A 13,702-nucleotide genomic window follows, 5' to 3' on the forward strand; every position below is an offset into this window, starting at 1 on the left:
AAGTAATAATTAAACTACTAACAGTAATTTTACGAAGATAATGTTATCTAGCTATGCTCTATCCACATTTCAATAGAGTAAAATGCGGTATAATGAGCATTTTATTTAATTATCAGTTGCTACAGCCAAAATAACCCACAACACAATGTAGTTGTTCACGTGTCGTACTATGAAATATATAATCCAGTTGTCATGGCCTCTTAATTACTATTCTCTAGTTAAAAGTTGTCATCGATATTAGTCACACTTCAGTACAGATATCACAATGTATTGTATGTATAAGACGCCCCAGTACCGAACCACAATACATAACTAAAGATAGGCAAAATGTTCGACCAGAGTTGACATTTCTACGAATGTCACTGTTGGCCGAAGGAAAATCAGTTCTCAATGGTTAAGTATTTTAGTGACAAATCACTAAATTGTATCAAGATTATAAAATCTTAAAGTGACAGTAAATGATCTGCAGACTCTCATCATGATAATCACCATGTGGTCACACATCAATATGATTACACACCTGTAACAGCCATGTATTGACCCCAAGCGTCTCTTCTGGTCATTCCTGAGATCAGCCAATCTGCCTTGTGGTTGGTTAGATTTTCTCCAGAACTGGTATAAAAGATGATCCCGAGACTGAGGTTATCATACAGCTAGAGAGATTCTACATAGTACATTACAGAGAATAACAAAGGAACGAGATGGATGAAATGTTCTGCCTTTGTCTTCTGCTTGGTGTTATGACCTCAGTGACAAGTCTACCTTTAGACCTATCGTTAAAGGTGAGATACTGAATGATCATGAATAGGACGATGTTACCTATTTTCTTCTGGTGACAATTGTATAAATGTAAGGCTTTCTACCCTCCACCAGAACTTTATGCAGTATAATGTATGGGGTGACTTAACCATTGGTCACTTCCTCTTGCAGTCACTTAGTAAGGAGTGGACTGAGTGGCCGAGGGATTAGAGAACATAGAGAGGAAGAGCAGGGTATCTACTTCTCTTCTCTCACTTCACTCTCCCTGTAGCTCAGTGATTGCAGAGTGATATGTGTCTCAATTAATGGTTGAGGAGTGCAGTAACGGACTGCGTAGAGGTGATGGATAGTAAAGTGTTTAGGGACCAGGAGCTGAGAGTTTCGCCACTTCTGCCTCTAGAATTCTGCCACTTCATGTAACACAAAAATATAAATATTACAAGTGAGACCAGTGAGTAACTTTAATCAAAATATATGAGCATAAACCAAAACTTATTTATCTTTCAGCTTCCCCTAATGAATGGCTTTGGTAAGCTGCATTTTTACCTCTCATTTGAATATCTTTCATTTTCCCTGTCTTGTCCCTTTCTACATCATCTATATTGTTTATTTTTAATATCTCATCTGTTTGCTTTAATTACATTATTTACTCTTCACACTCTCCTCTGCTCCTTGTTCAATGTCTCTCTCTCTCTCTCTCTCTTTCTCTCTCATTTTCTGGCCCCTTTGCTTTGAATATCTTTTAATAAGTCACTTACATTAAGTATTTTCTACTAAATGCTAACTGTTTGTATATGCTTATATATCGTTTAGTATTCATTACTAGTATAGATGTTTAGAGTAACAGGCGCCATCTCCTGGTGTAGATGGTAGTGTGCAGCAGCAAAGAAGTCACACAAGTCCAAGGTTTTGGTACAACTGACCTCAGCTAGTTTTATTAAGCAGAAGAAAACAAAGAAAACTTCAAAATAAACACCTTGCCTGTCCGGCACTTACCAAACACATGTTGCTCCTGACTATCAAACTAAACACAAACATTAGATGTTCCAGCACATATAGCTTACTCACAATAGATATCAGGCTATCTCCTACAGAGACCCTGCAGTCCCTTTCCACAGGCAGAGCAGAGCCCCAGACTGACCAAACTGACATCTTTTTAAACATATCTTACAGCTGCAACCATTCACCAGTCTGCTGTCAGACTGGCAGAACAGAAGAGCCATACTGGGACTTGTAATTGGAGCCCATCCTTCTCTCTCCATTTACACCCCAGGAACCCTTACCAGCTTCTTCCTAAAACTGAACACACTCATAAGGATGCTCCTTCCTACACAAAAGCTATCTCCCTGGGGTTTATAAAACATGTGGGTCAGAAGCCTGGGACTAACATACACACACTAAGTAAGTGGAAGAAGAAAAGCATGTATGTGGAGAGGTAACAGGATTCTGCTGCTACCAAGATGCTGAGGACTAGAGACCCACGTCTGCACTGTCAGCGCTATGTTCAATGAGATCGCGATAACAGCACCCAGACGTTATAAGTGCATTCCAGCGGTTATACTCAGAAGTACTAGATACGTTTCAAGTTCAATAAGTAATACAAAAATAATGAATATTTCTCACCTTTGTTCTGCAGATCTCTCTGATTCAGCAGGTCCCCTGATAACTGTAGTAGGCCAGCAATACTGATCCATCAAAAAATGTTTTGTAGATCAACAAAGCAGTTAATGGTACTCTACCGCCAGGTTGAAATGAGGAGACAATCAGTGAACTGTTACAGATGTCGGGGAACTCTCTGAACCAGGGTGATCACCTGACCCCAGTAACGTAATATTCAGTATTGTCGAATAACTAGGGATTCTCTTACCGTGATCACTTACAATTAAAATTTATAACACAACTCTCAGCACAATATTTCAATGACCACCCCCCCCCCCCCCCTCCACATCTCTCTCTCTCTCTCTGTCTCTCTCTTTTTCTTGTTCTCTCTCGGTCTGTCTTTCTCTCTGTCTCTTTCTCTTCTTGCTTTAAACCATCTTACTCCTTCTTCTACTGATATCAATCTTTTCACCACCGATATGTTTCTCTTTGTTAGAACCAGATACAGAAATACTGAACATGGTGAAGGCGATGGAAGAATCTCATCCAGGTATGACCGCTAAGAATAGACATAACCCGCACCACCCTAGTATAACTACACACTGCCGAGAACATAAATATATTTACCATTAAACAATGTGCAATAATGACCATCACTGGGATATTGTATATACATTCAGGTAAGTAAAACATTCACTGATGTAGATACTTTTTGGAAATTTATTACAGCACAATAACAACTGTCTGTTGATTGTGCTGATATTCCCCCGTACTCTATGTGATTACACTGACACTGTCCCTGTCTATTTGGATCTATCATATATGCAAAATATAATTTGAGATGTTTGAACTTTCTGTGGTTCAGTTCCCAGAAGGCCTCATGATATTGGTCCATATAGTTTTATTTGCTTCAATTAGTTCAAAAAAGTAATTTTTAAATATAAAGCAAAGGCATAAAAGTTGATTATATTGTTCATCCTTTTTATGTGATATTTATGGCATTTTCGAAGGTCGTGATTGTTTTGGGGACAACGTTGTGTTTTCAGCAGTCTCATCAACCTATTCCTAATCATTTCTTTGAATCAGATACAACTAGACAGTTTTATCTGGACAAACTGTGACGTATGAGAGTCTGGTCACATAACATCTTTATTTGGTCTTCATGAGTTCATGTTTAGCAACTAAAACATCAACAAAAAAAGTAACTTATATATTTAGGAATTCCTTTAGTAGCTCCAACAACTGCACTCAGGAGACCATTCAGATACATGTAGTGTACATGGTTATCACATTGTAATCACATTTGTATTTACAGCAGGTGATGCCAGAGAACCTGAGGATACTTTCAGCAGGATTATTGAAGTCAACAAAGGTATCAACATTCTACTAAATGCTAAAATACAATACAAAGGAGTTAGGCTAGGAAGTCTAAGGGGGGAATGTAATTATCTGCAAGGAGTCTGCGGAGACACATCGACTCAATGTTACTTCTCAAATCTCCGCTCATTCGCCCTCACGTCCCACAGAGATATGAGGAGGAAATGCCTTGGGAGATGCGTTACCGTATCGGCCGGCAATGTGCGCAGCCAGACATTGAGGTGACGACCGGCAGAACCTTGCCACTAATTGAATTCCTCCCTAAATCTATAAGAACAGTATTTTCAGTTGGTTAGTTGAAATGACTCCTACGTTGTACATTCATGTGTGGTTTACATACAATAATTCTTATAAAATATGGAAAGGTGTGTTATATATGTAAGAGACATATTTTTAATGGATGAAAAGATGGGTAGAATATACTTTGTTATTGTTAAAGCATAGGATTAAGGTAATTATCTGACATGAACTTTACTCACAGTACATTAACATATGACTGCACCATGTCCATTTTTCTGATTAATGTAGGTTATAACATAACAGTACAAGAAGGAGACTTGATTATTAAAACTGGGCGCAGCGCCACCACGTGTGAAAACTGCCTGTGGCCTAAATCTGCGGATGGGACCGTCCCTGTTCCATATACCTTATCCACTGCTTACAGTGAGTTTCCTCTTCCTTATGGTCTACTAATGTAGTCATAGCCATATATTGCTCTAATCTATTAATAAATGCTCAACATTCCTTCTCCGCAGGAGGCAAAGACCTCACGTTGATTAGAACTTCTATGCAGGAGTATGAGACATTAACCTGCGTGAGGTTCATACCCCGGACAACAGAGAAGGATTTCCTCAATATCGTCTCTGCACATGGGTAGGTTCTTCCATTATGTCTATGTCAAAAAGTTTATTAAGAGGAGAGATGAGGAAAACAATTGATCGGAATTATTATTATTATTAGCACTGACATCTTACACAGTGCTGTACATTGAGAGACTCAGGACACAAATGACAAAGACATAAAACAGAAGATATAGAAGAAGCTGTACAAGTGGGTGCATTACTCTTGGATTGGGAAGAGACAGACAAAATCGGAGACATGAAATGTTAACCAGTGACTGTAATACTCCTAAGACTGTCAGCCGATGTCAACCATAACTGGCCACTGAGTCGCAAGACACCAAAACCAATGGGATATTTGCTCATCTTTACTCCCAAGTGCAAAACAAACAATCAAAGAAATAAAAATCTCACATATGTATATGTATTTACAAATACTATAGAAATAACCAGGATACAAGCAGTCCCTGCTATTGGAAGTCTACAATCCTCACTGACCGGTATGGTGGACCCTGTACATGGGGAACAATAGTTTTAGAAATAGTTGTGCAACATTTTTCCTTTTATATATTATTAATAATTTATTTTCTAGTCAATCAGTCGAGCCAGACGTCTCTCACCCCTTTTGCATTTGACTATGAAACTAAGCAAAATATTCTTAAAACTTAATATTTACAAGCAGTGATTAATACATTTACACTTTTTTTTTGAATGGTTCTAAATGCTCCTTCCAGCTAATTACTATGTATTGCCCTGTGTGGATAAGTGTACTGTAACCATGGAACAAACACTCATTGCTTCCTTACTGTCTCCAGCTGTATGTCATATGTCGGACGGACAGGTGGAGCTCAGACTGTTGGAATAGATATTGGTGGTTGTATGATCAGAGGAGCTATACAACATGAACTACAGCATTCTCTGGGATTTCACCATGAGCATGCGAGGAGTGACCGCGATGACTATGTCAACATCATGTACGAGTATATCTCCCCAGGTACTCTGCACAAAGCAATTGCATAAATATTGACTTTTGGTTACTTAAAGAATATGTTGTGTTGTTTTCATTCAAATATGGGGCATAATAATTGGACATTTCCTGTTACAGATGTTAAGAGCAATTTTGCCAAACATACCACTAATAACCTGGGTCTGGAGTATGACTATGGCTCAATGATGCATTATAGCAGGTAAGTTTATACTCCTTGCTGTGCACCTTTTTATTAAATCACATATGATGGTGCTGGAAAGTGATTAGAACACATTGATGTTGGAATGTTCCCTTGTATGTTGTATCATTCTGGAATGTACTGAGGTCTTCTGTCTGTGTGACAGGTATGCATTCACTAACACTCGAAACCAAGCTACCATTGTACCCAAGCCTGATCCAAACGTGCCTATTGGACAAAGGGATGGAATGAGTATCTTGGACGTTTCGAAAGTTAACCGGCTTTATCAGTGCAGTAAGTATTGATAGATATATGAGGCCTCAATTAAAATTAGTAGTAAATCCAGCTTGTACCTTGGTGCCATGTTGTGTTGCATGGGGGGGGGGGGGGAATGCAAACTTCCTATCTCATCTCTAAACTGCAGTGTAAAGTTCTAGCTGTCCAGTATAATTGTGCTGCATGCTAAAGAAGTGTTAGGTAATTTAAGCATAGTTAGAGGCAGGAGAGAAATTCAAATGACTGAGTTTATTTGAATATAATATAAGCATATACAGTAACCAATGATCATATACAGTGAAAGCACAGCTTGCAACTGATTTGCAAACACAGAACAAAGTAGTCTACTAATGGCAGTCTCTGATAGCTGTAGTGAATACATGATCTCCAGAGACACTGGCAGTCTAGAGTGCTTCACACAGAATAATTAAGGCACAGACTTGTAGAAGCAGACACAATATTCACAAGATGCAAACTTGGTGATGGAGAACATCCAATTGTCCTGATCTAACTAGAGACATCCAAACTCCAAGAACAACTGAGACAAGCCCAGAGCCCCTCAGTGCCATAATCAACAGGTAGAGTGATATAGAAAAAAAAATCCTTCATGGTTAGCTGACCAATGTTTAATAGGCTGTTCAATGTTCAAAGTGTTGTACTCAGAGAGAGAGAGATCACAGTGAGCAAGATGCCGGAAAGCTGAGTTGGAGTAGTAATGCTGTTTGCCAGGGTCCATAGTCAGAAGTCTTGGTATTCCATCAGCCAGGGGATAACGAGCCATCGTTGAAGCTGAAATCAGTAAACTGCAAAATCCCAGAGTGGAGACTATACAAGAGTCCAGAGTGCAGAGTGAAGCTCTATCACTGACAAAGCTGCATAGAACAGGAGGGAATTTTAAATGTGAATGGTCTAATCAGGTCAGGAGAGAAGCCTACCTTCATTTAATGAGACAGGTGACTCATGCTCACTACAGCTTAAGGGGCAATGTCAACATAAAGTCAATGACTCATGCTCACCTGAGCTAAAGAGGCAATCACAATATCCTAACAAGAAAGCTGCATTTTTCCTGCATTAAAAAAAATGTATTTGCACCCCTGGCATAGCACCATGGTTTGTTCAGGTGTAAGCTTGTGTCCTTTAGCAGGATTTCAATCCAAGTCTAAACGAGGACCGTAGACTGTACAGAGGCAGAACTAGTGAGCTGTGGGCCCCTGTGCAAGGAGCCAGGGCCCACAGCTTGCTAGATCCCTGTGCAGTGGGCCCCATTATCTCCACGGGCTACAGTGCACTGCACCAATGTTAATTGCGCGATAGTCTGACTGTAGGTGAAGGTATCTGTCACTTATATAATACATCATAATTATATAATAACTGAACTTACTTCACCAAGTCTACAGTCATTGATTTAAATCACTTTCTCTCTTCTTAGATGTTTGCGGTCATTTGCTTAATGATAGAAAGGGAACTGTGAACTCGGCCAACTATCCCTTTGCATATCCCAACGATGCCAGTTGTGTTTGGTTGATCAGAACACCCTCTGATCAGGTACAGTAATGAATGGCTGTAACAGGTGACAAACAGACGACACAGGATTTAGATATTATTTCTAAATCAATTCTGTCACTTTCGGGGGGATTGCATCCAACAATCCTGAATGACCCGATAGCCTAGAGAAAGCAGAAGGATGTGGCTTGACAGACTTAATAGCAAATGCAAAAGTCAAATTACTCTATATGTTCACAATATAATGATAATGTGACCTGTACACAACAGAGATTAGTATAATGACAGTAATTAATAAATGTGACCTTTCAATGACCTTACAAAAATCATTTAAATACAGGCACCAATACGAAATACAAATTAAATTCAATTAAGCACAGATATCTGTTGTTTTCCCCATTAGAAGTAAAATGGGAATCTTCTTTCCTTCCACAATTTAAATTGAAATATCATTTAAGTCATGCAAATAGTTATCTGCCACTTTATATAATATATCCGCTACATTAATGATTTTAGTACTATAGGATAAAAGGTTTAATCTGCAATCAGTCAAGCAGAAGCGGCTAACTAGCTCTGTTGGTCGTTATAATCCTTGTACCTCATTGAACCAGCCCTCTAAGCACCCACAAGAGATACATGTCCTGACTGGGCAGCACAGTGACCTAGTGGTTAGCACTTCTGCCTCACAGCACTTGAGTCATGAGTTCGATTCCTGACCATGGCCTTATCTGTGTGGAGTTTGTATGTACTCCCCGTGTTTGCGTGGGTTTCCTCTGGGTGCTCCAAAAAAAAAAAAAACAACATACTAGTAGGTTAATTGGCTGCTATCAAAATTGACCCTAGTCTGTGTGTGTGTGTTAGGGAATTTAGACTGTAAGCTCCAATGGGGCAGGGACTGATGTGAATGAGTTCTATGTACGGTGCTGCGGAATTAGTGGCGCTATATAAATAACTGATGATGACTGGTGTGTCTGCAGCTCCGCCCAGGTCTACGTCAGTCTCGGTTATGTGAATATGTCTTACTTACTGCACTCATCCTCTTTTTGTTTGCACTTTCCTAAGTGTAAGGTGCATTGCAAACTGCATACAGATGTATGCGTAGTTTTTACACACACACTCAGTAAGAAAATGTGTATTTCACACAAATAAAAGAGACACCAGATGTATTTCTTAGAAATTATTGACCTTCCTCTAATAAGTAGTATGTCATAAACCACCACTTTTTAATGTGACCTGTAGGTGGCGCTCCAGTATGTGATAAGTGAGTGTGCAGATGCCCCCTGCCCCCCCAGCACAGCCAGCCCCTGATTATTCTGAAAAATCATGGCAGCTTGTAAATCTTTAAAGGGCTGAACTTCTCCTGGGCTGATCTTCCTGAGCATTGTATCATATGTAGGAGAAATGTGTTAGACGGATTGGTCATCATACACAATGGTGGTATATGATTGGGTTACTCCTGCTCAATGCCAGGATGCAATGCTGCTTGTTAAAGTTTTACAATACTCAAAGGGTTAAGCCATGTAGCTGATCACATCATCATATAAAAGTGTAAATTAAGTAACACATGATCTTATTCCTGAAACTAACATTGCCTGATATTAATGTTTAATATTTAGGTCACCCTGAATTTTAATGCCTTTGATGTCCAGTCCTCACCTAATTGTGTATCTGACTACATCAAGATTTATGATGGTCCCAGTAGGAAATCTCCGGTGTTGCTGGACAAGAGATGTGGGTCTGGAAAGATCTCTCCCATAGTTGCTTCAACTAACCAGATGCTGATTGAGTTTGTCAGTGACGGCAGTGGCACCGGGACCGGCTTCAAAGCTACATATAGCTCAGGTATTTTATTCAGTATTAAATCTGCTTAAATGTTATGATTTTACACTTTGTAATCCTACTTAATATTCTACATATGGATTTTTTGCATTGACTGGCGGGCCATGATCTATGGAGTATTGTTTGCAATAAAATACAATATGAAATTCACAAGTAAACTAATTTGAGAGATGTCACAAGGTAACATGAAATATTTATTTAATCCTCCGGTGAACTATTTACGGAAGATACATTATTTCTACTTGTCAATAGTCGTATGTGGTATTAACTTTGTATAGTCTTGTCAGTACAAGATATTTGAATATATTGCTTTATATTTTTATATTTAAGTGATGGATATAATCCAATTCCAATCTTGATATTTTCACTCACTATTATTAAACTTTGGCACTTAATTGACTAGCCTAACAGTACAAACGGCTTTGAATGCATATTAACCACAGACATCTGGATAAGAACTCACATGGATCGTACAATTCAATTTGTATCGTAAGGTTTATAAAATCCAGCAAGCGTTGGCATCATTTGTTTTGTCATCAATGTTAGTAATTATTACGTTGCCTCACTCTGGTGTCTCCCGTATCTCTGCTGACAGCAAGTGTTTAGAGACAATGCTGCCACATGTTATCAATAATTTATCTAAAACAATATAAATTATATTACATATTAATATCTACAGTATGCCCATGAATGTAATCTAATAGTCGCTTTATAATAAAAATCCCCTTTATGTCTGCTGATACTTTGTTATGTATATTTGCATATGTCATAATTTACTTATTATTCCGGAGTCTGTCCGTGTAGATGCAAGTTGCCCGTCCCAGTCCCAGGTACAAGAATGTATTTATGTTTTATGTCATTTTGTTTTCTAACTCCTACTTCTTTCTCTTTCTCTACAGTATAATTGAGGAATATAACACACCAGGGCAATGTCATTTTTCAGTAAGAAAAATCACTAGTTGCGGAAATAAACTGACATCACCACTGAAGCAAAACTCACAACATATACACGGAGAAGCAAATCTATTCCTCCCCAGCGGATTTCAAATGAGAACCATAGAGAAGAGCAATGTAAATTCTATATAACATTGTTTAGACATTAATAGCAGATTATATTGTATCTCTGTCATACTATGGATTTGAATATGTCTGTTTTTAGTAAGCATGAAGTCAATAGATTGTATACACAATAAAATGGTTTTTATTACATAGTTGTGTGAGATATTTATTTCTAACATTATGTTTTATATTCAGTGACTATAATGAATATACATCTTTGATAAAAGATAACTAAACCTTAAATACATTAAAATTAAAATAAAAAATAAAATAAAATACATTTTTACAGTTGCTCTTGGTTGCAAACACATGTTCTAGCTGTATACACTGCCGTTATCACTAGTAATCAGTACTTACACCTGACCTGTAGGTGGTGCAAGTGATACGACTGTAAATCATGAACCTAAGAGATACCCAGAGCTTGAATCGGACACTGCTGTGTGCGCTCAAGCTTGGCACGTCCTTACTGTACATTGACTATGTGCCTACACCCATTCCCTTCCCCATTCCAACCATGAAATCGTAAGCTATAGTAAGGGTCTTTTGTGCTCGAAGATAAATTGGATGTTGCGCTGTTCTCTGCTATCCTATATCTGGAGGTGGGGCGGCAAATTAGTATCAATTGTCCTCCACAGGACTAGTCCCGACATTTTGTCTGCAACCCAGCATGGGAGCTTTTGTGGCAGCACAGCTCATCTCCACTCCTTCCTCTAAATCTCCGATCCAGCGCCCACCAATGTTTAAGAGGGAGAGGGCCAGAGGTTTGCCCAGGGAGGGGAAAACACTGTGGAAATTTGACCCTGGATATAAAGAGCCACTTCAGGGGGGAGGGGGGGGGGGGTCATTTTGTGGATTGATTCCTGGAAAGTGCAACATCTGGGGGTAAATGTATCAAGCTGAGAGTTTTCTGGCGGGTTTGAAAAGTGGAGATGTTGCCTATAGCAACCAATCAGATTCTAGCTATCATTTTGTAGAACGCACTAAATAAATGATAGCTAGAATCTGATTGGTTTTTCAAACCCACCAGAAAACTCTCAGCTTGATACATTTACCCCCTGGTGTTAAGTTGCCATTCTCTACCAATGGACTACATCTGCAGCTGAAAAGGATCCATGGATTTTGGACCGCTGTTGATAGCACTGATAGCCTTAAGTTATTTGGAGCTCAACAAAGTTGGGGCACCGATTAATAGTTCATATTTTCTCGAAAATTAAATGGGTCGTCCACTTTGGACATTTCTTTCATATTCAATCCTGCCGCCACATATAAAAATAAGACTCAACCCCACCTGTGCATCCTTCCACATTGTTACCTGTACTCGAGAGCGGGGACTCACTACAAGTCAGCCTATCAACAGCACTGCAATTAGCCATTATTATCCTTATGTGTAAAATAATAAACTAATTTGCACCTCTTGCATTGTAATATAGTTTTGTCCAGTAAACTTGAGTAAGAAAACTTACAAAATTTTTTGCTTCATTTTCCTTAATCAATCAGGCTCAATGTGTAGACAAATTGTAGCTGCACATTTGTTTTTCTTAAGTAACAGGATTCTGACTTTTTAACCATTTCAAATAGGCAAACGTATAACAAACAGTGAGAACCAGATGTTAGCAGGGATGGTCCCAGAGCGGATAAGGGGGAGGGGGGCATGTGACGTGTCCCAGGTTCCCAACCACAGGAGACAGTGATTAGCATCATGCAGTTTTAAATGTATGAAGCTTTTCTGATTGTACTAACTCCTCGGAGTGCTGTGTGAGTGTTCCGAGGAGACAAGGGGTAGCCCCATCCTGCCGGAGGGGCAAGAGGCGCGAAGCTACAGAATGACACCGGTGGTCACAAATAAAGGAAAGTAACATACTATATGGAGGGGGCTGCAGTAAGAACTATATGGAGGGGGCTGCAGTAAGAACTATATGGAGGGGGCTGCAGTAAGAACTATATGGAGGGGGCTGCAGTAAGAACTATATGGAGGGGGCTGCAGTAAGAACTATATGGAGGGGGCTGCAGTAAGAACTATATGGAGGGGGCTGCAGTAAGAACTATATGGAGGAGGCTGCAGTAAGAACTTCATAGAGGGGGCTGCAGTAAGAACTATATGGAGGGGGCTGCAGTAAGAACTATATGGAGGGGGCTGCAGTAAGAACTATATGGAGGAGGCTGCAGTAAGAACTATATGGAGGGGGCTGCAGAAGGAACTATATGGATGGGGCTGCAGTAAGAACTATATGGAGGAGGCTGCAGTAAGAACTATATGGAGGGGGCTGCAGTAAGAACTATATGGATGGGGCTGCAGTAAGAACTATATGGAGGAGGCTGCAGTAAGAACTATATGGATGGGGCTGCAGTAAGAACTATATGGAGGAGGCTGCAGAAAGAACTATATGGAGGAGGCTGCAGTAAGAACTTCATAGAGGGGGCTGCAGTAAGAACTATATGGAGGGGGCTGCAGTAAGAACTATATGGAGGGGGCTGCAGTAAGAACTATATGGAGGAGGCTGCAGTAAGAACTATATGGAGGGGGCTGCAGAAGGAACTATATGGATGGGGCTGCAGTAAGAACTATATGGAGGAGGCTGCAGAAAGAACTATATGGAGGAGGCTGCAGTAAGAACTTCATAGAGGGGGCTGCAGTAAGAACTATATGGAGGGGGCTGCAGTAAGAACTATATGGAGGGGGCTGCAGTAAGAACTATATGGAGGGGGCTGCAGAAGGAATTATATGGAGGGGGCTGCAGTAAGAACTATATGGAGGGGGCTGCAGTAAAAACTATATGGAGGGGGCTGCAGTAAAAACTATATGGAGGGGGCTGCAGTAAAAACTATATGGAGGGGGCTGCAGTAAGAACTATATGGAGGGGGCTGCAGTAAGAACTATATGGAGGGGGCTGCAGAAGGAACTATATGGAGGGGGCTGCAGTAAGAACTATATGGAGGGGGCTGCAGTAAGAACTATATGGATGGGGCTGCAATAAGAACTATATGGAGGGGGCTGCAGTAAGAACTACATGGAGGGGGCTGCAGTAAGAACTATATGGAGGGGGCTGCAGTAAGAACTATATGGAGGGGGCTGCAGTAAGAACTATATGGAGGGGGCTGCAGTAAGAACTATATGGAGGAGGCTGCAGTAAGAACTTCATAGAGGGGGCTGCAGTAAGAACTATATGGAGGGGGCTGCAGTAAGAACTATATGGAGGGGGCTGCAGTAAGAACTATATGGAGGAGGCTGCAGTAAGAACTATATGGAGGGGGCTGCAGAAGGAACTATATGGATGGGGCTGCAGT

General features: G+C 40.1%; 1 protein-coding gene across 1 annotated transcript; it reads left to right on the plus strand.

Annotated features, from left to right (window-relative positions):
- Window positions 1-1,270: 1,270 nt before the first annotated feature.
- LOC142109224 (embryonic protein UVS.2-like) lies at window positions 1,271-10,521 on the plus strand. The gene is made up of 11 exons (XM_075193325.1): window positions 1,271-1,288; window positions 2,855-2,908; window positions 3,674-3,730; window positions 4,264-4,398; window positions 4,500-4,608; window positions 5,390-5,568; window positions 5,680-5,761; window positions 5,907-6,034; window positions 7,446-7,561; window positions 9,136-9,361; window positions 10,258-10,521. Exons 1-11 carry the CDS (start codon window positions 1,276-1,278, stop codon window positions 10,260-10,262), a joined length of 1,104 nt encoding a protein of 367 aa, XP_075049426.1. The 5' UTR covers window positions 1,271-1,275; the 3' UTR covers window positions 10,263-10,521.
- Window positions 10,522-13,702: the final 3,181 nt, after the last annotated feature.

Source organism: Mixophyes fleayi, chromosome 12, assembly GCF_038048845.1.
Source record: "Mixophyes fleayi isolate aMixFle1 chromosome 12, aMixFle1.hap1, whole genome shotgun sequence".
Classification (NCBI taxonomy): domain Eukaryota; kingdom Metazoa; phylum Chordata; class Amphibia; order Anura; family Limnodynastidae; genus Mixophyes; species Mixophyes fleayi.

What these genes read in the sequence shown, in the direction of transcription:
- LOC142109224 (XM_075193325.1), top strand. An exon ending in GATTATTGAAGTCAACAAAG is followed by an intron (nt 3,731 to 4,263) that starts GTATCAACATTC and finishes TGATTAATGTAG; the next exon opens with GTTATAACATAACAGTACAA. An exon ending in TACCTTATCCACTGCTTACA is followed by an intron (nt 4,399 to 4,499) that starts GTGAGTTTCCTC and finishes CAGGAGGCAAAG; the next exon opens with ACCTCACGTTGATTAGAACT.